The following is a 25,459-nucleotide window of genomic DNA, read 5'->3' as shown; positions in this document are numbered from 1 at the left end:
TGGTTGACAGTTTCAGTTTGAAAGTAGACCTACAAATTATTATAAGTAAAATGTACAGGCTGTCCCCGAATTATGAACGATCTTTGTGTCCTTAGTCTGTTTTTAAGTTGGATTTTGACGTAAGTTGGATCAGTTAGGTATAGTTGGTATCTAACATGAGTTAGTCAAATATTTGTCTTAGTATATTGTATACCTTTCTATGCATAAAAAACATTAAAGAAACATTTCAACACTTCCGGACACCCTTAAACATCTTTAATATAACAATACAGTAATAATACAATGACAATAACTCAGACACATTGTCTGAAGCCACTTGTCGCAAGCGGGGGTCACAGCAAACGGGAGTCTAACCCAGCAACACAGGGCGCAAGGCTGGAGGGGACACAACCAGGATGGGACATCAGTCTGTAGCAAGGCACCCCAAGTGGGACTGGAACCCTAGACCCACCAGAGAGCGGGAGCCAGCCAAGCCTGCTGTGCCACCATGCCCTCTCAGGGGGGGTCTGGGGTTTGAGTCTTGCTTGGGGTGCCTTGTGATGGACTGGTGTCCTGTCCTGGGTCCCCCCCCCCCCCCCCCCCCCCCCCCCTCCTCCAGCCTTGTGCCCTGTGTTGTGGGGTTTGGCTCTGGTTCCCTGCGACCCTGTCTGGGACAAGCGGTTCAGAAAACGTGTGTGTGTGTGTGTGTGTGTGTGTGTGTGTGTGTAGTTTTAATCATGATCATTTCCTTTTTCTTGGATGCATCACCATCACTTGCATCACATTTATGCTTTGGTGTCATGGTTAGGAGGGTAAAAACAAGAAAATTAAAGCCAAATACAGTAACACGAGACACTGTAAACAGGAAAAGAAGGATGTTTGTCCTTCCTTGGGCTCATGCACCCCGACCACGAGCCAACAAACTGCAATGTTTTGAAATAGCGCCTGTGTATGATTACAAACCATTGTATATACAATAACTTGAATTATTAATATTATAGGCTTAATTATCATTTGATTGTTACTTAAGGATGACAAAAAAAATCAGCTACCGGTCAGTAAGGGGGTGGTTTGTAAATATGGGTTATACGTCAGTTGGACATTCATAACTCGAGGACTGCCTTTATTGGACTGAAATTGTTCCCGTCAGGCAGCCTGGTGGAGCTTCGTTACTTGTGTCATCTTATCCCTGTTGGCTTTGATGTTCAGGGGGATCTCAGTAACCAGGACAGTGTGATCCTCGGGGGCAACACGCAGGTTATTGTAGAAGGTGTGGTGCCAGACCCTCTCCATGTCGCCCCAGTTTTGTTCCAATGCCCCTCTCAATGGGGTGAGTTAGGGTCAGCATAGCTCTCTTGTTCTGAGCTTCATTACCAGTGTAGCTGCTAACAAGGAAAAATCAAGACACACTGCCATTGTTTGCAGAGCTTCTAATTTTTCCTGATAAATAGTTGCCATTGACAGCAACGTTCTCTTAGTTTTGATCAGGAAGTATTTGCTGGTTTTCATTTATTTGTTACTGCACTGTTTGTCATGACCACATCCAACAAGAAGCGCCTGACAGTAATCAGAGCACCCAGGTATAAAGAGCACCACTTCCCAGTTGCGGAATCTCAATGAGACAACTGTTCCAATCTGTTTCCGTGGCTCTTGTCCTGGTTCTCTTTCTTGTTGCCTCAGCCCTGAATCCTTGCTCATAAGTCTCAACTCCCTTTTTTTCCAACCACAATCTACGATGTCTCTCAGAACGACTTAGGCCCCGTGGTTGTTTGACCCATGCCTGTCCCTAAACAGGTCTTCTGCCTTGTCCTTCTGACGAACGAACCAGAGATCCTACACTTTTATCCTACCTCCTGTCTCCTGCCCTGGGAGTTTGTGACATAGAAATGGGTACTGGGAAGCAGGCCAAAGGGGGGTTACTCACCCTTGGTTCCTGACTGTGTGGTTCAGGTGTGAGTTGAGCCAAACATCCATAACAGAAGCAGAGACCCTCCCAGAACCAGTGTTTTCTCTCCTCTGGGGTCAGTTGTCCACACCCTACTCGCATGGCCTCTGGATTCTTAAATGTTCTGGATATGAAGTGTGCAAACCAGAGGCACTGGGTGTGTTCTTGCTCCAGGTAATATTGTCATCAGTCATAATTGCCTTCTCTACAAGTTGATCGACGATCCATTCTTTCCCCCGATAAGTAAGTTTGGCCTGGATGCAGGCCATTCCAAAAGCTGTCTAGGAGGGCCACCGTATTCCATTCGCTCTTGGCTGTCAGGATCCAGAACTGTAGGGTGTAGGAAGCCACCAACTGGTTACCTTGTTGGCTGGTCATCAGGCTGTGCCAGGACGCATGGTCAAATACCGATTCAAACTGTTTTCTAAACTGGGCAGAGGTGGTTGTGGTTCTGTTTATCCAGATTGCCGTTGCCCAGTCAACAGCAGCGCCGATCAACAGCGACACCAGGTTGGTCACCCGGCTCTCGTCAGTGTGATAGATATGGGGCAGGCTCGAGAACACCAGCTGACACTGGAGCAAAAACCCCTAGCACCTCTCAGGTCAGCCATTATACCTAATGGGCGTGGCCAGTCGGGAGTCTGTTGTGGAAACTGACATGGCGGCAACAGGCGATTGACGCATGGGTGGCACTGTGACTGTGGTTGCATTTTCCCTCTGCAAGGCTGTGTTGACACCAGGTCCACAGTATCTCCCCCCATTAACATCCGACACCTGTTGGAGAGTCTGTTCGAAAAAGTCCAGCAGCACTTCGAATGGTGGCACTCCAGCAGCAAGGCGCATAGACAAAGTGGAAGAGTGCATTACAATGGAAAGTTACCTGATCAAACATGTGGCAGGCTGACTTCCACCAAATCAATTTCCTGGTCCAAGCTGCATATGACACCTAATCAAGTCCAGCTAACCTTCATGTCTGGGAAAAGAGTGAATCACTTTTTGTCTGTTACACAGTATTTTTTAAACAAGTAACACCAATTCAATAATCAGACACCAATTCAACCAATTACAACTGTAAAAAAATGTAATGATAGGTGATGATCAATGCATAATAAATGTAGAGTGTTTGGTAATAATTTAAGAGGCAGTGGGTAAAGTTATTGACTGCTGCATAAGTTGTAATGTCTAAGTTGTTTATTAAAAGTTTACTTTATTTCTTTATAGTCCACTCATTCAAAATTTCACACACACACACACACATTTTCAGAACCGCTCGTCCCATACGGGGTCACGGGGAACCGGAGCCTACCCGGCAACACAGGGCGTAAGGCCGGAGGGGGAGGAGACACACCCAGGACGGGACGCCAGTCCGTCGCAAGGCACCCCAAGCGGGACTCGAACCCCAGACCCACCGGAGAGCAGGACTGTGGTCCAACCCACTGCACCACCGCACCCCCTCATTCAAAATTATTCAAAGAAATTTATTTCTACAGTCCTTGAAATCATTGAGCAGTTATTTATTTGACAATATCAAGCATTATGTGTGGCAAAAAGAGGACAGCATTTCACATAAAAAATATTGTTCCCACACTAAGCTATGGTGGTGGCAGCATTATGTTGTTGTAGGGTTGCTTTTCAACAGTAACATGGGTAAAATTGATGGAGTAAAATAAAAATAGATACTGGAGCAAAATCTTTTACAATCAGCAAAAGATGTGAAAAGGGGAAAGTTATTCACATTTCAAAAACACAGTGGTCCCAAACGCTATGCGAAAATTGCCCTTGAATGGCTTAAAATGAAAGGGGAGCTTCAGTCAAAGTCCTGAAATCTTTTGGCAGTAGCATAACATTGCTGTATATTTTTGCGCCCTAAGATACCTGCAAGAGATGGAGCAATTTGGAAGAGTGGACACATATGAAACTGGTGAAATATGAAAAATCAAGTTACAGCATATCATAAAACACAAAACACTAACTGCTGCAAAATAGATATTAAAAACATATTAAATGCCTAAAGGGGTGAATATTTTTCAAGCTTCTTTTTGTAATTTTAAATTTGGTAATGCCCTATTTCTGTATTCTAAAAAAAACAAATTCAAATGTTTTATAGCTGGATTTTAACATAGTAAACTGTGGTAGCATTGTAGGGGATGAATACTTTCTACACTCATTCTATACAAGGAATGAAATACAGGGAGCCCCCGGGTTATGAACGTTCAACTTAGAACCCGTAGTTATGAACCGCCCTCTGCAAAGCCTGCTATATTAAAAGTTTGAGTCACGAACAATGATTCGTAATAACAAACAGGCACTACTTTGCGACGTGCATCAAAACATTGTGCATCTACAGCAGTTAGTCGGCTCGTGGGTGCATGATCTTGAGGTAGGGCAAAGACTTCCTTCTTTTCAGTCAGACCATGTTGCTGTTAACAGTGTCTCACGTGTTACTGTATTTGTCTTTAATTTTTTTGTTTTTACCCTCCTAACTATGGCACCAAAGCATAAATGTGATGCAAGGAAAAGGAAAACAATCACAATTGAAACTAAAGTGGAAATAATAAAGCGACTGGAAAAAAGGTGAAATGCCAATGAACAGTTGGGGGGCGCGGTGGCGCAGTGGGTTGGCCCACAGTCCTGCTCTCCAGTGGGTCTGGGGTTCAAGTCCCCCTTAGGGTGCCTTGCGATGGACTGGCGTCCCGTCCTGGGTGTGTCCCCTCCCCCTCTGGCCTTACGCCCTGTGTTGCCGGGTTAGGCTCCGGTTCCCCGCAACCCCGTATGGGACAAGCGGTTCTGAAAATGTGTGTGTGTGTGTGTGTGTGTGTGTGTGCCAATGAACACTGGAAAAGTGAACATTAAAGTTTCTTTAATGTTTGTTTCACGCACACTCTATTATGAACGTTGTAGTTGTCACAACCTTGCCCGCACCTCAACCAGCAGCACCTGGCTGCTATTAAGCACCTGGCTTCAATCAGGGCACTCATTTACATTTTTTCATTTAGCAGATGCTTTTCTCCAAAGCGACATACATCTCAGCAAAAATATAATTTGTGCATTACAAAAGAGACATCGTTGCAGACATGTGATTCTTAAGTAAACCTAGTTTGCTACTATCCGCTTGATGTACCAATGCTCGTCAATCGAGTAGGTGCATAAAATGCAGGATAGATGAATTCTGATTACCTCTTTTTTTTTTTTTTTTTTTTAAAGAATAAGGTACACAAACAAACAATCACATACAATGCCAGAGTAGCGGCTGTGTAAAGGCCTATCTGGGGAAGATCATGACGTTACAGTGCATGAACTTTTACACCACACATGAGCTGGAGAGATCTTCGGTGAAATGAGTCCAGAACAGGTGAGTTTTCGGACCCTTCTTGAATGTAGACAGAGTTTTTGTAGTTCTAAGTGAGAGGGGAAGGTCATTCCACCACAGAACCTCTGTGCTTTACCTTTTGTGCGCAGGACCACCAATCGAGCAGAAGTAGACAAGTGAAGGGGTCTGGCTGGGGTGTAGCGGATGATCAAGTCTTGTAAATAGCTGGGAGCAGTAGAAGAGATATGTGAGAATGCTTTGGCAAATCAAACAACTTGTGCAGCAGCATTCTGAATCAGCTGCAGAGGTTTGATGGCAGTAGCAGCAAGGCCACACAGGAGAGAGTTGCAGTAGTCCAGACAGGAAGTCACCATGACCTGGACAAGTAGTCGGGCAGAGTCAGTTGTGAGGTACAGATACTCCCTCTCCCTAGACACTCACCAATAAAAAACACTTCTCACTTTCAGAATCTCATTTGAGACAACCGGCCCATCTGCAGTCTCAAACCTACCTTGTGCTGCTCTTCCAAGTCCTGTCCCTCACCGTTCCCCAGTCCTGCTCCACATCTCTTTGATAACGACCTCCCGCCCTGTCCCTCAACCCCAATTTCGGATCTTCGCCTCTGTTCAATTCATTGATCGGCCGACCATTCACCCGTCCCCGACCACGAGAACATGTCTAGTCCTTTGATCCTGAATAAATGATCCTGCACTTGGGTCCAGCCTCCTCCATTTCCTCTGTTCACCATGACAGTAGTAACATTTATCTCTTTATATGTCTCTGTTTTATAAATATTGTAGTTACATTTATCATTATGTTGTATTATTATTACTGTATTGTTATACTGAAGGGGGTGCGGTGGTGCAGTGGGTTGGACCGCAGTCGTGCTCTCCGGTGGGTCTGGGGTTCAAGTCCCGCTTGGGGTGCCTTGCGGCGGACTGGCGTCCCGTCCTGGGTGTGTCCCCTTCCCCCTCCGGCCTTACGCCCTGTGTTGCCGGGTAGGCTCCGGTTCCCCGTGACCCCGTAAGGGACAAGCGGTTCTGAAAATGTGTGTGTGTGTGTGTGTTATACTGAAGATGTTTTAGTGTATCTGGAAGTGTTTCTTTAATATTTTCTATGCATAGAAAGGTACACGATAAACTGTTTACTAAAACAAACATTTGACTGATGTTAGAAACGATCCATACTGAACTGTTCCAATTTATGTACAAATCCAACTTAGAGACAGACTTAGGAATGGAACTCGTTCGTAATCCGGGGACTGTGTAAATATTATCGCTAACCTCAAATAGAGTAAAACAGCACATAAATAAGAACAATAAATAAAAAACGAGCAAAACAAACCTCTTTGACAAGACCTATACCCTTTAGACTCAAACATTTCACTGAAACTTAATGAAGAAAGGAAATTAATTCTGATCTCCCCCGCCCCCAACCTGAATAATTGTTTCACCCAACTGTACTCCCTCACCAAGCCCACATTTGTAGAGCTCAATTTGTTTCATTCACTTTCGATGGTTGGAAGCAATTCCAATCGATTCTGTTTTACTCTGGCTCAGAAGCAGTACTCTCCAGTTTAATGGCTTTTGTCACGTCAAAGATCACCTGCCCAGCTGACTGAACCTGCAGTTGATTTAGAGCCAAGGGATAAAAAGGCAGCCCAGACACTCCTAAGTGTGGAACCTTGTTGAGCAAATGTCACATTGCTGACTGTGCTGCCCTATGAGTGGTCCCATGGTTTCCTGGTGTCCAGACCTTTTTTTTGCTTTGTTCTTCAGTTTATGGCCTTTGGATTTTCCTACCTGTTCTGATAATAGCTCACTGGTGACCTCTGCTTGTTTGACTTCATACTCTATTTCACCTGCCCCTTATTGGATACCGTTGCCAAATAAACAGTGCACCTGCACTTGGATCTGTTGCCTCCTTGAGAACATGACAGCTTAGCTGAGGAAGAGTGCATGAATCATGCAGCTCCATGCCAGAAGATGCGACGAACAGGCAAGATACGCACTTTCACTTTCAAGGGTATGGAATTATGGTGTGAACACAAGAACGGTATTCCTCGAAACCTTGGTCATAATTACATATTCTTTAAATACCAAGACTACATTTAGAATGCAGTATATGACCTCCTTTCTTGAAGCAAATAATTTGTAATCTATGTACCTAAGAGTGCAAAAATCATGTCACTTGATCACTTGACCGACCAGACTATCGGGCGTCGAATCGACTCCGCTGGTCACAGCACGCTTTCCATTCCTCTCTGGATCGCGCCTTCCTCATCCACGTAGCTCCAAACGTTTTTCTTATGTCGTCAATCCATCGTTTTGGAGGCCTTCCGCGTGGCCTTTTCCGCTCACGCGGATACCACTCGACAATTGCGCGAGTCCACCGATTGTCGGTGAACCGAGCAACGTGTCCGGCCCATCTCAACTTTTGCTTCTCGTACTCGTTGATGACGTCCCTCACGCCGGATTTCTCTCTGATCGTCTCACTCCGGATATGTTCTCTTAGTGATATTCCCAGCATAGATCTCTCCATCGCCCTTTGAGCAGTTACCAACCTTTGCTCTTCTCTCTTCGTGGTGGCCCAAGTTTCACTGCCGTATAACATTGCAGGTAAAACTGTGCCATTGAAGAGGTTCGCGCGGGTGGTCTTATCCAACTTTCCTTTGAGCACATCCTTGATGGAGTTGAACGCTTTCCATCCGGCCCTTATTCTCCGCGAGATTTCCTTCTCCATGTCTCGACGCATATTTACTTCTTGTCCAAGGTAGACGTATTCCTCCACCTCCTCTATTTCATCGCCTTGAACCACTATTCGGCCCCTTGTTGCGTAATCTGACCGCATGAACTTGGTCTTCATGCGGTTCATTTTGAGGCCTACTCTCAAGCTTCTGATGTCTAGCTCGGTTAGCATGGTCTGAAGTAGATCTGTGGTTTTGGCGACGAGGACGATATCTTCAGCGAAACGGAGGTGGGTCAGTAGCTCGCCGTTGATGTTTACGCCGCCCTTCCAGTCGATGTCTCTGAAGATCTGCTCGAGACATGTGGTGAAGAGCTTCGGAGAGATGGTGTCTCCTTGTTTGACGCCCTTCTCGACTGGTATTCTAATCGGCGACGACAGCAGAGCGATGTCGGTGGTACATCCGGAATTCGCCTCCCGTAGGAGTTCGATGTATTGCGCCTCGACTCCTTGCATCTCCAACGACTTTAGCACTGCGTTGATCTCGACGCTGTCGAAGGCCTTCTCGTAGTCCACGAACGCGATGCATAGTGGCAGCCTGTACTCTTTCGCTCGCTCCAGCAATTGGGTCAGAGTGAAGATGTGATCCATCGTGCTGTAGGTTCTTCGGAAGCCTGCTTGTTCCCTTGGTTGTTGTCCATCCAAGTGTTCTGATAATCGTGTTAGGATTATCTTCGTGAACAGCTTGTAGATGTGGGACAAGAGGCATATGGGACGATAGAGAAGATCTGAAGAACTATCTCCCTTCTTATACAGCAGGATGGTTCTCGACTCTTTCCACTGCGATGGTATCTTGCACGTGTTCAGATAGTGACTGAACTGTTCGGCGAGGATTTTCCAGAGCTGTTCTCCGCCCAACTTCAGCATTTCAGATGTTATGCCATCTTTCCCCGGTGCTTTTTCCCTCTTCATCAAATTGACGGCCCTTTCAACCTCACTTACGAGAATGGGGGGCACATTCTCCTTCCTTTGAAGTGACGGTGGTGGTTCAATCTTCACAGCAGATTTAAAAAGCTTAGTGTAAAAGTCTTTACAGATCTTTACCACCTCGCCTCTTTCATCGGCTGTAGCACCATCCGAGTTCTTCAGCTTCGTCACTTCCGATTTATAGAGTGCCATCCCCCTTTCACATTTCTTGAGGCTCTTCCTTTCCTCGGCGGCCTTCAGGAGCTTTTCCATCCGGTATTTTTCGAAGTCTCTCTTCAGCTGCAGTCGTATCACCCTGCTGAGAATGGAATATTCAAGGTGATCTTCCGCAGTCCTCTTCATGTTCTTTCTCTTCTCGAGAAGTTTTTTGGTGTCTTCCGAGATTCTTCCCTTCTGCTCCCTTGGGCCCGCCTCCTTTGCCTCCCTCAAGCATTCCTTCAGTTTCTCGATCAGTGAGTCATAATCATCGTCAATTCCGTCAATTCGGCACCAGGATTTCCTCTCCATCGCTTCCTGCAGTCGCTTTCCATCGTAGACCTTCACACGTTCTTCCCTCGACGTCAGCTGCAGTGTCTTCTTCTCCTTTGTCCTGTCGATGACGATCTTGGCCCTGAGCAGGCGGTGATCGCTGCCGGTGTTGAATGGCGTTACGACAGAGACGTCTTGCAGAATGCGCCGCTTGTCGACCAGGATGTAGTCGATCTCATTGCGATGTGCAGCGTTAGGGGCTATCCAGGTCCATCTTTTCTCGCTGTTCTTCTTGAACAGGCTGTTCCCGATGTAGATTTTTCTCGCCTCTACCATAGTGACCAAACGTTCCCCTCTTTCATTTCTTTCTCCAGTTCCAAACTTTCCAACATACCTTTCACCTTGCCTCCCTTTTCCGACCTTTGCATTGAAGTCTCCCATCACGACGGTGTAAGTGGATTTCCGAGCTAGCACCATGTCTAGCTGGCGATAGAACTCTTCCACTTCATCGTCGTCGCTGGCACTGGTGGGAGCGTAGGTCTGGATGATCTTAAGGGTGGCCTTTCCCGAGAGGTTCACGTTGAGCACTCCGATACGCGATGACACAAAATGGCATGAGGCGATCTTCGTAGTCCATTCTTTGCTTATGATGAACCCGACACCCCCAACTGATCTGCTGCCATCCGCTTTTCCTAGTCTTACAGCGCATCCATCTTCCCACCTCGCACTCATCTCCTTCTTCTGCCGAGTCTCGCACAGACCCAACACGTCGCATCTGATCTTCATCTTCTCCTCCATCAGGTGGTTCAATCCGTTCCCCCTTGCCAATGACCTGCAGTTGTAGGTGCAAATGGCAAGGTTAGTCCTGTTCCGCGGCGGCTTCTTGGAACCTGAGATTCTTAGCGGCCTCTCGTCGCTCGGATGGCGTACCGCCGCCGTGGCACGGTCCGATTGACGTGCAGGGTACTGAGGCCCATTTCTTCGTGCTGTTTTAGCCAGAAAATGACGCCACCCCGCTGGCTAGGCGGGCAGGCCATTGCACCTCTTCAGTTTAGCTAGCTTCCAGCCTCTACAGGATGGACCATACGCCCGCTTCTGCTAAGGCGATCCACCTGCATGACCGATAGTCCGGTACCAATGCGGCATGGTTGAACCTGCCAGGATATACAGAGTATATCCAACCGCCATAGCTACCAGACAGCCATTGCCACTGTTGCGCCACTTTGAGGCACTGAAGCCGGGTTTGCAACAGAAAAATCATGTAAGAAGTCTTTATTTAAGCATCTGAGCTTGGCAGTTAGAAAATTTATTATACTCTGTAAATATGGTCTTACTCTGCTTGCCTGAGTGACGGAAAATGGGATACAAGTGTATGTCTGTTTATGGATGTCCTCATTGCATGGCAGGTTAATGGAATAAAATACCTATAGTCTGAGGGGTGGAAGATAGTAGCAGTGTAGTTTGTAAACCTGTCATTTTCAAAGTGAAACACCTCAGGTCTAACTCCTAGTTGCAGTGTAGGACCCCTGAACAAGGTACTTAGCCTGAATTTCTCTGGTTGAAATAAATACCAAGTTGTCTAAACAGGTGCACAACTGCATTTACCTAACATTGCAAATTTCTTTGAAGAAAAGCATCAGCTAATTGGTGTTTGCTGAAACAATATCTAAGGAGAGAAGGTTATTGATCTCTTCTTTCTTTCACTTCTTTTTTGGGAAGAAGGTTGCGGGTCAGAAACCTCACTTCGAGGCTTTGAGTCCACTTGAAGGCTCACACCTGCTGCTAAGGGAAAGGATACCAAGCATCTTTCTTAAGGCTTACAAGGACCAAAGCTGACTAATCATATGGTACTGTGATCCTCTGTAGGGAGACTACTTTCGCTTTTCTTAACAATGACATTTTACAGTATGTCTTAAAACACAGAAAATTAGTCATACAATCTGTGATCACTGGGTGTTTTAGGTCATTCAACATCAGACACCCTCACAAAGCAAATAGACCAGGGCTGATCAGACCCCTAGTCGGTGTCCACGTAGCCCTACCTTAAACCCACAGTTGAGCTTTCCTGAATTTTTAGTTTGTACTGTTTGAAGGGGGGGGTCACAGAGGTGATCAGAAAGCCTAGGATCTCAAGTCTCTGCATTGCAGCACCTCCCCATCCATATTACTGTAAACCCCTTGTCTTAGCTCCTGAAGAGTAACCTCAGCTTATTACTCTGCCTCTGTGGGGTAATGCTGCTGAAGCTTCAAAGTTTTTCAAGGCACCTCAGGTGGTAATGGCTTATCTTCCTCTTGAATGCCTCAACTGTCAGTACAGGGACTTCATAAACCAATAGAGGCCAAAGAATTTGCGGCAGAATGTCGTACTGAAATAGCTATTTAAATTTACTGGGGAATCCTGACTTATTCATTGCTTACAGCTACCACTCCAATTTACAAGTCACATGAATTGTCAACTTGCCACAATCAAACAACTTACTGAAGCTTTTCACTGCCTTCTCCAAGATGGATAGCATTTTTCCCTTCCTTAGCACCAGACAACCGTATAGTAATTGCTAAAAACTCATCCTAGCCCATGTGATGAGCCTGTGCAAAATCCACCTCCATCCTGGGGCAGGTAGCATAGTCACTGTCAAGCAATTCATGAAAGCTCTGATGGGTGTTTGACACCTTACTCAGTTTGTGGACTTCTGTACTCCCCATTTGCCAAATTCACAAGCACATTCATAGCCTGAGCAAATAGGATAACAGACACTGCAGCTTGTTACTATGCCCATTTCTCATGGCTCTCTGATAGTACTACTTGCGATGTAATCCTCATACTGAAACTACTGTAGTTATAAATTTATTTTTATAAAGCGCTCTTCTCATACAGTGACAGAGCACTTGAACAAAGGCATAAGGCAAACAAACAAATACAACAAAAACAGCTGACTACAGACTACCATAATACATCATCAATGCATTTAGTAAGCTATAAGTATGCCTACTGGCCATGGAGGGAAGAAACAAAAAACTCCCAACTGAAAGTTTAGACAGAAAAAACCTCTGGGGGTCCAAGTGTCAGTGGCTGCCCACCCCTCCTGGGCATTCTAGATTAAACAAGACTTCTAAGTCAGTTTACAGCTAGTAATGGCGTTGTTGCTGTATTCACATCATAACAGAGAGAAGATGGAGTAACTGGTAACATAAAGCTGCTACCTTTGGATCTAAAGGTGACAAGTTTCAGTCCTGCCTAGTGTTGTACCCTCGTCATGAAGAATACTTAAATGATTTATTAGAGTTAACAACTGTCGGTAGTTTAAGATTGTAAGTTGCTCCCCCCTCTGGCTCAGAAACCTGCTGTCTTTTCTAAAACTCAAAAAAGCTCACTTTACGAGGTTCTGCGAATTGTTTTGACATTAAGTGGGGTCTCCCCATAGAACTCTTTGATACTTTAAATGGGTAGGGAGGAATATGTCAATATGTTTGTTGCTATTGTTGTAGTGATTGTTATGTTTATATTATCTCAAAATAAAATATATGTTGCTTTAGAGAAAAGCATCAGCTAAAAGAATAAATGTAGCCTAACCTCAAAACTGTTTCTTGTTGACTTGGTTTCCTGGCTGACCATGCTAATCTTCAAATACCTCCTCCAGTACCACACTGTAGGAGTCCTTGTTTTTCTTCTCCTGCTTTTTCAGAATCTAACTTTCACGTCCATGTAGTGTTGTAGAAAATACAATTTAAACAATTCTAGTCTTGTTGTTGTGAATATGTCTATACCTCAGAGGACCTTTTCCTGATTTCATTGCAGTTCTGTCTACTGCTCAGCCTGTCTCTTCACTGCCAGATCCCATGCTGTCAATTATTAGTCCCTAGTGGAAAATATTGTGAATTTCTTTTGTATCTTCACCATCACCTATTATGCTAGTTATGACTTAAAGGTTTTCCTCAGATTCAATGGCAATCCCCTTGATTGTCTCTCCTCACATTTTTGCATAACTTTAAACTCTTCATTCTGTATTATTAGTGCAGTATTGTTGTAGTATCCCCCCATGGAGCTGCTAGAAACAGGCTCAGGAGTTAGGGTAACAGGAACATGCTCTTTATTGCCTGTGTACATGTCTTTCTAGTCACAGTCTTAACAATGCTAGTACTTGTGGTTGGAGGTGCTTCTTTTCTTTTGCCTCATTCTGGTATATAATAAAAAAACCTAACATGGCGGCACCTACACAATAAAGCAGTGTTAAATGTCTGTGCCGGTGCTTAAATATGAAGCATCTTGAAACCCCAAGACCACTACATGGTGGCAGCGGTGATAGAAAGGATCATTGAACAGGTAGCCCCAGCGGACATACCAGCTGTAGGCTGCAAGTACGGCTTTTTTTTCCGTATTGAAATTCACCACGTGGCAGCAAGCTGTAGGCGCATTCAAGCCGAAATCGCTCAATAATATGATCGCGGCTCAGCAATAATCACCCGTGCAAATGATGTCAAAATATTCAGTTATGCAACAGGATGTTGCTGATCTCACAGGAGCATTTAAGCTATTCAAGCAGACAATGCTACTGGTGTGTGAGGATAATGGCGTCAGGGACAGTCCTGATGTAGCGAGGAAGATTAAAATAGGGGATGGTAATGAAGGCCTATGGAGACTGAATGCGTACGGCCTCACCGACAACGAGCAGAAATGGGTCAAAAAATTATGGGAGTTATTTGAAAAGCAATTAAAGATTGCTGTGAATTTCAGGATTCACGGATTAAGCTCAATGCAGTGTTGACAGTGGGAAAATGAAACCCTTGATAAGTTTGTCACTAGAGCCCACGCACAAGCACAGATGTGGGAATTCTCTGAGGATAAAATGCAGGAGAGAATCATGGAGCTTGTCAATGAGCACACCCATGGATAACTTCTGCAGGGAGCTGTTGGGAAAAGAAAAAGGCTTAACACTTCAGGACATGCTCATGGAAGACAGAAGACATGAAGCTGTGCTCATCAGCACCTGCCAGTTACAGACTGCACAGGAAAAGAAAACTGATCACATCCGGATAAAAAATCTATGTGGCCGATGTGAACTACACCACAAACCCCACTCATGCCCGGCCTATAAGGACGTTTGCAAGGGCTGTGGGAAGAAGGGACACTGGAAGATATGTACATCCGAAAACGGTAGAGACAAAAGAGGCCTGAGAAGAGAGATAGCAGGAAGAAAAAGGGTGCAATGAGAGTCCATGCTGTGAGGGCAAGCGATGATAGCTCCAAGGCAACCGATAACAGCTCAGAAAGCTCCGAAGATGAATTTGTCGAAAAGTTTCATAGCACAGACATACACAGCCCAGAGGCTGACACCCGAGATGAGGCTTATATAACAATTAAAATCAAATATCCTAACTGCGACAAGTCAAAACTCATGAAGATAAAAAATAGATCTGGGTGCACAAGGGAATGCACTCCCACTCCATACATTCCAACAGATGTATGGCAGTATTGAACCAACAGAAGTCCTCAGACCGATGGGTACGACGAAGCTGACATCTTACAGTGGTCACTCCATGCTGTGTTTAGGGAAACTCCCCATGCAATACAAGTATGACACGTCCGGGTGGGTGAGTACAGAATTCCATGTCGTGATGCTAATGGCCCAGTGTTACTTGGGTTACCCATGTGCACTGCCCTGAATTTGTTCACTTTCAATTGCCATCTCAAAGCCATAGAAAAGGCCCCAATCAAGGTGAGCACTACAGAGAATCTAGTGAAATTATACCCAACGCAGTTTGACAACTGATAAATTAGAAGGCCCAACACGAATCATCTTGAAGGAAGACGAAGAGTCATATGTTGATCGCCCAAGAAAATTCATCATCAACCTTAAACCAAAAATCAAGGATGAGCTCTGTTGCATGGAGAAACTAGGGGTCAAGAAAGTGAAACAGCACACAGACTGGTGTTACAGTATGGTATGCAGCCTCAAGAAAGATGGGTCACTCCGTTTGTGTCTGGACCCTAAGAGACTTAACGGAGCAATCAAGCAATGTCCCCACAAAACTCCTACACTAGAAGAGATAAATCCAGAATTCCATGGGGCAAGGTGGTTCAGCAAGCTCGATGCTAAAGCTGGGAGTGTACAACTCGACGAAAAATCACAGGTGCTTACTACATTCCACACACCCCTAGGGCGTTATTGCTTCACACACCCTTTTGGCCTCAACATAAGCTAAGACATATTCCAGCAGCGCATGGACGAAATCTTGGAAGGCCTGGAAGGGTGTGTTGGAATTGCAGATGACATTTGCATATTTGGCAAGACAGAAGAAGAGCATGACAAACTACTACTGTTACTCCTTGAAAGAGCAAAGGAGACAGGGCTGTTGTTCAACTCGGACAAATGCTTCATAAAGCAGAAATGAATTCCATTCTTTGGGAATGTTTACAGAGAAAATGGAATCTCATCAGACCCAGACAAGGTAAAAGATACACATATATATATAAAAAAAAACACACGTATAGCCCACAGAACAAGGAAGATCTCCAACACTTTGTAGGACTACTGACATACATGGGTTCTTTCATACCAAACTTGAGCTAGAAATCTGCAAGCCTGAGTGAGTTACTGAAAAAGGAAACGCCATATGACTAGTCAGAAGATCACCAATGAGCCTACGATATGCTCAAAGATGAAATATCAGAGCACTCTAGTATGGCATACTTCGACACCACGACTCCAGTAACACTTGAAGTTGACGCCTCACTGAAAGGACTGGGTGCAGCACTCTTACAAAACGGACGCCCAGTGGCATTCAAAAAACTCGAACTCCTACTCAAGCAAATGATAGCAACATCGAACGTGAAATGCTTGCGCTTGTGCATGGAATAGAGAGGTTCCACACTTACCTCTATGGCTGGCATTTCTCCATCAACACAGATCATAAGCCCTTGGAGATGATTTGCAAGAAGCCAATAATAACAGCTCCTCTGAAACTGCAGCGCATGCTCCTCCAAATCTGAGGATATGACTTCACTGTCACATATAAGCTAGGGCATCAGATGATTCTGACCAACACGCTATCACAAATGCCAAACCCAGAGGACGACACCACCGTGGAGATGAAACCAACCATCCACACAATCACCTTTGATCTCATAAACTTCAGCCTCAAGAAACAGAACGAGTTGAAGGTCGAGATTCAACAGTGCCCCGTCCTCAATGCACTTGCTTAGTTCATCATCATTGTGGATTATTACTCAAAGTATCCATTCATAAAGGAACTACCATGTCCAGTGACATCCAAGTCTGTCATGAACGTCTTCAAAGACATGTGTGGCATGCTCAGGGGGCCTGACCAAATAAGATCTGACAACAGCCCACAATACTCAGCAACAGAATTCACTAATTTCTGCAAAGAATGGGGTATAACACACACACAACGTCGTCACCCCACTATCCCCAATCCACTGGTTTTATCTAGCGCCAAGTCCGAACTGTGAAGTCATGCATCAAAAAGTGCATAAAAGCCCGAGAAAGCATATCACAAGCTCTTTTCAACATTCGCGCCACTCCAGCTGACAAACTCCCGTCCCCTGCTGAGATGGTGTTTGGCAGAACTATTGCTATCCTTCTGCCATCGCGAAAAGGAGACGCGGACGACAACGTCAAAAACAGACTCATGCAAAGAAATGAGACAATGACGCACTAGTATCATGCCAAAGCCAGGAAAGATCCACTTCCACCATTGTACTAAGGCAAAGAAGTGAGGGTCCTAGACAATTCTGCAAAAGCCTGGATCCCTGGAAAAATCATAACTCAATGTCCAGAACCAAGGTTATATGTTGTTGAGACTTCCAGTCGCACTTTCGTAAGGAGAAACAGGAGACACCTGAGAGAAGCACATCAACCACCAAGTTCAATCACACTGCGAAGTGACACACCCCAGATCACTGATGATACCATACAAGGGTGCCCAGTTACAGAAACCGAGGTCAGAAATCACCCTGATGTTATCCATACAGGAGAGGGGGTGCGGTGGCGCAGTGGGTTGGACCGGGTCCTGCTCTCCCGTGGGTCTGGGGTTCAAGTCCCGCTTGGGGTGCCTTGTGATGGACTGGCGTCCCGTCCTGGGTGTGTCCCCTCCCCCTCCGGCCTTACGCCCTGTGTTGCCGGGTAGGCTCCGGTTCCCCGCGACCCCGTATGGGACAAGCGGTTCTGAAAATGTGTGTGTGTGTGTTATCCATACACAATCTGGTTATACTGTTAAGAAACCAGCAAGGTATCAATAAAGGAAAACATCTCAACACGAGTAAGGCAGTCTAGATAACTAGATAACTTCACTGACAATTCCTTAGAACATGTCTGTTCCAATGTGAAAACATAAAAGGGCATGAACTTTTGCTGTCTTTTGTGTATTAGTTTTATTTTCATGCTTTTTAGTTTGCAGTGTAACTTGGGGAAGAGTAAGTTTGTACACACTTTTTGTGGAAGCATCATTATGCTGAGGAATACTATTAATGGACCCTGCAGTTGTATATTTTAATTGAAAGATCTTTTCAAAGTTTGTAAGTGACCTTGTTCAATGTGACATTCATTTTCGTTGTATAATGAGGGGGGTGTGGTGGGAGGTGCTTCTTTTCTTTTGCCTTATTCTGGTACATAATAAAAAAAACTAACATGGTGGCACCCGCACAATAAAGCAGTGTTAAAGAAATGTCTGTGCCGGCACTTAAATATGAAGCATCTTGAAACCCCTAGAACACTACAGTACTAAGCAGTACCCAAACACTGGAGAGGTCCCCCAGGTCACTGTAAGCCCCTGAACCCCAAACAGCAGTTCCTCTAGTCCAGCTTCTCTCATGAACATCCAAAGTTACAGAGCTGATATTAAAATTGCTGCTCTTGTGACTGACCATTTATGTATGTGAGACTACTTTAGAAGTCAGATGTATGAATACAGTAAATTTCAATATTTCTTAAAGCGGGTTCTGGAGCATTGGTGCAGCTGGAGATGTTGGGTGGTAGGAGCAGACTGCAAAAGCCCACCTCGCATGCACTGCCGATATGCTAATATAAAGCTTGTAGCCGGGAAAGGGACTGTAAATTCCCGTACTCTGACGTTACTTTTTTCAATTTTGCTTTCGATTTCGCTGGGTCTGTGTGTGTGTGTGTGTGAATTCATGTGCTTTGCTCTTATGTTAGACAATATTCCAGAGGTTACACCATTATTTTTCAGCAAGGTCTCATGAGTTGTCCATTTAAATTTAATCTGTAGAACATCGAAGGCATGGTTCACAAAACTAAGAGAAAGAAGAACTCACACACACACTTTCTGAACCGCTCATCCCATACGGGGTTGCAGGGAACGGGAGCCTAACCCGGCAACTCAGGGCATAAGGCTGGAGGGGGAGGGAACACACCCAGGACGGGAAGCCAGTCCATCGTAAGGCACCCCAAGCGGGACATGAACCCCAGACCCACCGGAGAGCAGGACCTGGTCCAACCCACTGCACCCCCAGAAAGAAGAACTGAACATTCTTAAAATGTGGTTATTGTGTTATTACAACATACCCATGTTTGCCCAATGGATTAACGCCTCTAAAACTGTCACAACCTCAGAGGAAAATACCAGAGGCAACAGCTATCATAGCTAATCACAAATGTACGCCACACACCTGTACCTCATTAAACACCTCGTTAAAGCTAGAAAGCAACCTAGCTACTGTAATAGCAGAATCTTATGAAAACCTGGCTCTTCTTGCACTTACCTGTTCATTTGCCTTTCGTATCTGGACCTGCACTCTCCAAACCACAATTCTTGGTATTACAACCCGCACTCTATGAACCACAACATTAAAGATCACGCCCTGAACTCGACCAAGCCCCTTAGAGCTCGAACACACATGTGTTATTCCTGGATCAGTGCTTTCAAGTTCCGTAGCCAATATTTTCAGTTTCTCCTTCCAACAGTTTCAGTTCTCCAGTCCCCGTCAACACAGCTTCGCAAAATACCGCCGCGCCTGTGTTCGGAGGAATAACTCACAGGAGTCATGAGAAAAACTCAGAAGTGATTGTTTATTTCTCTTCCTTTCCTTCTAACAAAGGAAAAAGCTGTGTAACCTCAAAATGGAAAAACAAATGCTGAGTTACTAGTAAATAGTTAGGTAACAGTAGGGGAGACATGTGTTACTTACCCAAGGATGGAGGATCTGCCAAAAACCTGTGGGGTTACAGCCAAAAGAGGCCCTTCCACCTCTCTTTGGTTTCTAGGTAATCCCATTGCATCTCCATCCTAATCGTTACATTGGCCCGGATTTTATGATACACATCCTGGATGCCCAGGTCTACCCCTGTTTTGACCAGCTGGGTTCTTGCGTTCCAAAGTATTTGCTTGGCTATGCTGATCGCCAGCCACGTCCATGTAGCTGCTGCCTTCTGAGCGCCAGGGTTCCATCCTCTCAAGACTCTGTCATACGTCAAAACCATCTGTGAATTGATCTTCCTGCACAGGTGAGTCACCAAACACTAAACGATCTGCACCTGTCCGCAGTCCAAAAAGGCATACGTGAGAGTTTCATTCTCACCGCCCTGGAGTTGCAGGCAGAGTAGATGTAAATGTATATGTAGTAGATTTGTAAACAATGCCAGTTCAAATCTTGCAGATGGTGGTCAAGTTCCTTTGGCTGAATACTGGCCCATGTGCCTTCCTCGAGCCCTAAAAGAACTGCAGTTCCTCTCCTCTCGAGCAGGGCCTTATACAAAGTCCTGTGCTTGAGGAGGGTCTCTGCCTTGACCCTGGCTGCAAATACAGGAGCTACCGTTACACTGGCTTGGTTGAGAGTCTTGAGTTCAATAAAGTGAGTGCAAGATTTTTCAGAAGAACCTGGGGTAGCACTGGCAGTGAGGAACCCACCTTTGCATTCAAAGAAAATGAGGAGGCATCTCTCCCAATGATTTATGGGTCTTTCTGATAGTGGAATCATGAACAGTGACCTTTATTGATGCAAGAGAGGCCTGTAGTTCCTTTGATGTTATCCTTGGCTCTTTTGGGACTTCCTGGATGGGTCATAGCTGTGTTCTTCATGGAATTTTGAAAGGTCAGCCACTTCTGGGAAGGTTCACTACTGTGGCAAGTTTTTTTCCATTTGGAGATAATGCCTCTCACTGTGGTTCTTTGGAGTCCCAGAGCCTTTGAAATAGCTTTGTAACCTTTCCCAGACTGATGTATTTCAATCACCTTCTTCCTCATCATTTCTGGAATTTCTTTCAATTTTGGCATAGTGTGTTACTGGGTAACTTTTAACCAACTTCATGCTGTTGAAAAAGTTCTATTTAAGGGCTGGCAGTAATCAGGCCTTGTTGCGTCTAGTCCAGCTGAACCTCATTATGAATGCAGTTTCATAGATTTTGGGAAATCTACTATGGGGGAAATACATTTTCACACAGGCCCAATTGGTACTGGATAACCTTTTTGCTTCAGTAACTATTATCATTTAAAACTGTATTTTGTGCTTACTCAGGTTGCCGTTGTTTTATTTTAGATTTTGTTTTAATTTCTGAAACAATTTAGTATGAGATATGCACAAAAACGGAAGAAATCAGGATGGGGCAAATACTTTTTCACAGCACTGTAAGTAAAAATTGGCTCATCTTACCCCATTCTCCCCTACACTCCCTATAATAAATGTATTTAGTCAATGAGCTCTGGTCAGTGCTATTGCCTTATGAATTATCCCTGTGTTAAACTGGAATTATTCTCATTTTGAAATAAAATGTCTTTTGCCTGTAAAAAAAGATTCAGCAAGAGTGTCAGATACTGGCTGTAAGCAGACTAAGTTATTTCAGAGACATTTGCAGTGGGCTATGGAAGGTCCAATCTCATCGTACTCCTGCTTGCTGATCAACTTTTGCTGGAAGGCAGACATCGAGGCCAGGACGGACCCTCCAATCCAAATCGAGTACTTGCCCTTAGGTGGGGCTTTTATCAAAACATGTGAAGTTCCTCCAATCCTTATAATCATCCCTGCACAAAGCCAAGATTAAAATATTGAAAAAATTCCTTGATGCTTTTTTCTGTCAGGCAGTCTGTAAGACTTATTTAAGGAGTGGGAAGTGATAGCAAAGGGGTGCGGTGGCGCAGTGGTGCAGTGGGTTGGACCACAGTCCTGCTTTCCGGTGGGTCTGGGGTTTGAGTCCCGCTTAGGGTGCCTTGTGACGGACTGGCGTCCCGTTCTGGGTGTGTCCCCTTCCCCCTCTGGCCTTACACCCTGTGTTACCGGGTAGGCTCCGGTTCCCCCCGACCCCGTATGGGACAAGCGGTTCTGAAAATGTGTGTGTGTGTGTGTGTGTGAAGTGATAGCACTGGGAACTGCTTGATAGTCGTAGACAGGCACTGTGCTGCTTACATCATCCCCGGAATCCTTTACCAATGCAGTGGTATGTCTAGATATATATACTGTTAGCATTATTTGGAGAGCAACATACACTGCTGGGGTGTAGAAGGTCTCAAACATGATCTGAAAAGGAGAAAAAGAGAAAATCAGCCACATCTGATGTGCATCCCTTTGCATCAGGCTAAATAGCTTCTTCTTGCTGTGTTATGTTTCTATCTAGGAACCTCACCATCTCTCACTCTGCAATGGTACAGGAGTTTACTGTTGTATGTGTCTTCAGTGAACTGAATATGAACAGAAGCATGAATAAAATGAGAATCCATCGAACAAGAAACCATTTCACACGTACGTGAAAGAAAAAATGTCAGCTGCTACACAGGACTATGTAGTTAATGGTTTCAATATAAAAGTAGACCAGCAAATTATTATAAGCAAAATGTATTGGAAAGAGACTACTCCCATCAGGCAACCTGGTAGACCTTTTTACCTCTGTCCTCTTCTCCCTCTTGGTTTTGGGGGTCTCATTAAGCAGCACAGGGTGCTCCTTGGGGACAGCATTTACATTTATTCACTTAACAGATGCTTTTCTCCAAAGCAACTTACAACGAACATTATGTAGTGTTACTAGCCCACACATCTTATTCACCAAGGTGACTTACACTGGGTCACTCATCCATACATCAGTGAAACACACTCTCTCTGTGACACTCACACACTAGGGGGCAACCTGAACAGCATGTCTTTGGACTGTGGGAGGAAAACAGAGCACCCAGAGGAAACCCACACAGACATGGGGAGAACATGCAAACTCCACACAGACTGAGCAGGGATCAAACCCATGTTCTCTCACACCACCCAGGTGCTGTGAGACAGCAGCGCTACTTGCTGTGCCACCATGCCACCCACACGCAGAGGTTGTTGTAGAAGGTGTGGTTCCAGATCCTCTCCATGTTGCCCCAGTTTGCCACAACGCCCCACTCAATGGGATGAGTTACGGTCAACATAGCTCTCTTGCTCTGAGCTTCATTACCAATGTACCTGCCTCTTTGTGCCATACCAAATGTCATGCCATACAGGAGAGAAAAGGGGTGAACAAGGCATCTCAAGAACAACAGTACTAAGTCGGGTGAGATACAGAAACCACTTGTGGTTAACCTCGTGCTTGTGATATCCCATAATGGGGCTGAACATTTTATGCAGGACTCAGCTTATTTAGTTGACACCTTCATCCATGGTAAATGAAAAGATTAGAGTTATTTACCTCACAATTATTTAAACATTTATATGCCTGGGAAATTTTTCATTGAACAATTTTTATCCATACACACACACACATACTTTCTAAACCGCTTGTCCCATACAGGGTCTCGGGGAACCGGAGCCTAACTCGGCAACTCAGGGCGTAGGGCCAGAGGGGGAGGGGGACACGCTCAGGACAGGATGCCAGTCTGTCGCAAGGCACTCCAAGCAGGACTCGAACCCCAGACCCACCAGAGAGCAGGACCCAGTCCAACCCACTGCGCCACCGCACCGCCCCCATTTTATCCATACATTGATGAATAAAGTAAGATGTTGTATCAAGAACAACACAAGCAGTTTAAATGGGCTATCAAAAGCACTCATGACTCACCTGGTTCCTGTGACATCCCAAGATGGTGGGGAACACAATGCGGGGAGCATTGTCTCCAGCAAAAGCAGCTTTGCACATCCCAGACCCATTGTCAATGAGCAGTGCTGAAATCAGATGACCTGCCATCCTGCAAAGGTAAAGGAAAAGGAAGCCATTCAGCCTGATTCAGAGGGTTAATGGCTGCTGCCTCTTGTGTTTATGGGTTTCAGTAAACTGAATATACATGGAAAATATAATATGGAGGAAGTAATCCATTGTACAGTTTTCATGCCAGGAATACAAATGAGCTAATTCTAAGCATCTTGACACAACCTGTCGATGCTAGAGCCAAAGCACCAGATAACATGTATGTCAAAGATTGTATTTTTTGTGGCAAAGAAAAATTAAAAAGAATTGAATTCTTGATTGCAATATTTTCTATAAATTTTAATATTTTCAGAATTACACCTCAGATTTGGACTAGCTATGCACCTGCTAACAAGGAAGAATTAAGACCCTCTTACTGCAATCCTTTATAGAGCTCTTAATTTCTCCTGATAAATAGTTGCATTCAACAGCAACGTTCTCTTAGTCTTGATCAGGTTTTCAATTCTTTATTGGTTTTCATTTATTTATCACTGCACTGTTTCACTGAACTTCTCAATTTAGTAAACATAAAATTACCCTGGTAAGAAAATTTTCAATTACTTTTGTAACATTTTAGCATATGACAGCATAAAATCAAGTCTGGATTGAGCTGTGTTCCAAGGCAGATTGACAAGGTTTATAAGGCTGTTTCTTTAGACGACCATAATATAATTTGTGAACATGATTAAACATATGTTTTCCAAAGTAATTTCAGATCGTTGTGGAAATTAGAAATGCAGCTGGAACACACATGAGATAACAGTTTTGAAAAGGCCAAGACTCAATGAAAACTTTTAATATAAAATGCTACAATTTACTGTGACTGTGTATACTGAAATAGTACTAACTTTACAATCATCCCCAAATAAGCCTTTACACAGCTGCTATTCCTGCATTGTATGTAAATGTTGGTGTACCTTATAAAAAAAAAAAAATGTAGGAAGGTTATCAGGATTCATCTATTCTGCATTTTATGCACATACTCAAGTGATGAACATCGGTGCATCAAGTGGAAAGTAACAAACTAGGTACTTAAGAATCACATGTCTGCAGCTATGTCTCTCTCTTAATGTAATGCACAAATTTGTATTTTTGCTGAGATGTACGTCGCTTTGGAGAAAAGCATCTGCTAAATGAATAAATGTAAATGTAAATGTATTTCTTTTGAAAACGTAATATTTTTATGGGATAAGTTACATACTGAGATGAATTGGCTGTTAGATGTATTTGGTAAGGTAATGTTACATGGATGGTAAGAGAAACATAATTCCTCAGGAGATCTGGTTATGGAGGGTAGGCAGTTGCATTAATGTAGTACTGCACCACTTCATTGCAGGAAATGCTTTCTTGGATCTAACTTCAACATAAATCACAACTACATAAAGTCTGTCACTCAAAAAAAAAAAAGAAAACAATACAGAAACACAGGGTTTTCAGCGAAGCCAAAGATTTAGACTATTTAAAAAGATATTCAACATTTAAGAACATCCATCTCTCCACTGCCATCAGCAGCTTCTCCAGTTAATCAGCATGTCAGCATTTTGGTGTGGAAGTGGAACCAAAATATTTTTTTCTTAGTCAATACATTTATCCCAGAGCAATTCACACACACACATTTTCTGAACTGCTTGTCCCATACAGGGTCACGGGGAACCGGAGCCTACCCGGCAATACAGGACGCAAGGCCGGAGACACACCCAGGACGGGACGCCAGTCCGTCACAAGGCACCCCAAGCAGGACCCAAACCCTAGACCCACTAGAGAGCAGGACCCAGTCCAACCCACTGCATCACCGCACCCCCCACCCCAGAGGAACTCATTACACACACACACACATTTTCAGAACCGCTTGTCCCATACGGGGCCACGGGGAACTGGAGCCTACCCAGTAACACAGGGCATAAGGCCAGAGGGGGAGGGGACACACCCAGGACAGGACACCAGTCCATCACAAGGCACCCCAAGCGG

At 44.6% G+C, this 25,459-nt stretch overlaps 1 protein-coding gene across 1 annotated transcript; it reads right to left on the bottom strand.

Moving 5' to 3' along the window:
• Nucleotides 1-1,125: 1,125 nt before the first annotated feature.
• Nucleotides 1,126-23,491, bottom strand: LOC108922514 (actin-like). The gene is made up of 6 exons (XM_029250411.1): nucleotides 23,366-23,491; nucleotides 22,644-22,805; nucleotides 22,223-22,279; nucleotides 21,712-21,858; nucleotides 8,080-8,270; nucleotides 1,126-1,300 (listed from the first exon to the last, which is right to left on the bottom strand). Exons 1-6 carry the CDS (start codon nucleotides 23,489-23,491, stop codon nucleotides 1,126-1,128), a joined length of 858 nt encoding a protein of 285 aa, XP_029106244.1.
• Between the last annotated feature and the right edge of the window lie 1,968 nt (nucleotides 23,492-25,459).

The sequence above is a fragment of the Scleropages formosus genome, chromosome 3 (genome assembly GCF_900964775.1).
Source record: "Scleropages formosus chromosome 3, fSclFor1.1, whole genome shotgun sequence".
NCBI lineage: Eukaryota > Metazoa > Chordata > Actinopteri > Osteoglossiformes > Osteoglossidae > Scleropages > Scleropages formosus.
Note: the sequence above shows the minus strand (reverse complement) of the source record. Positions and strands in the feature narration are given on the sequence as shown.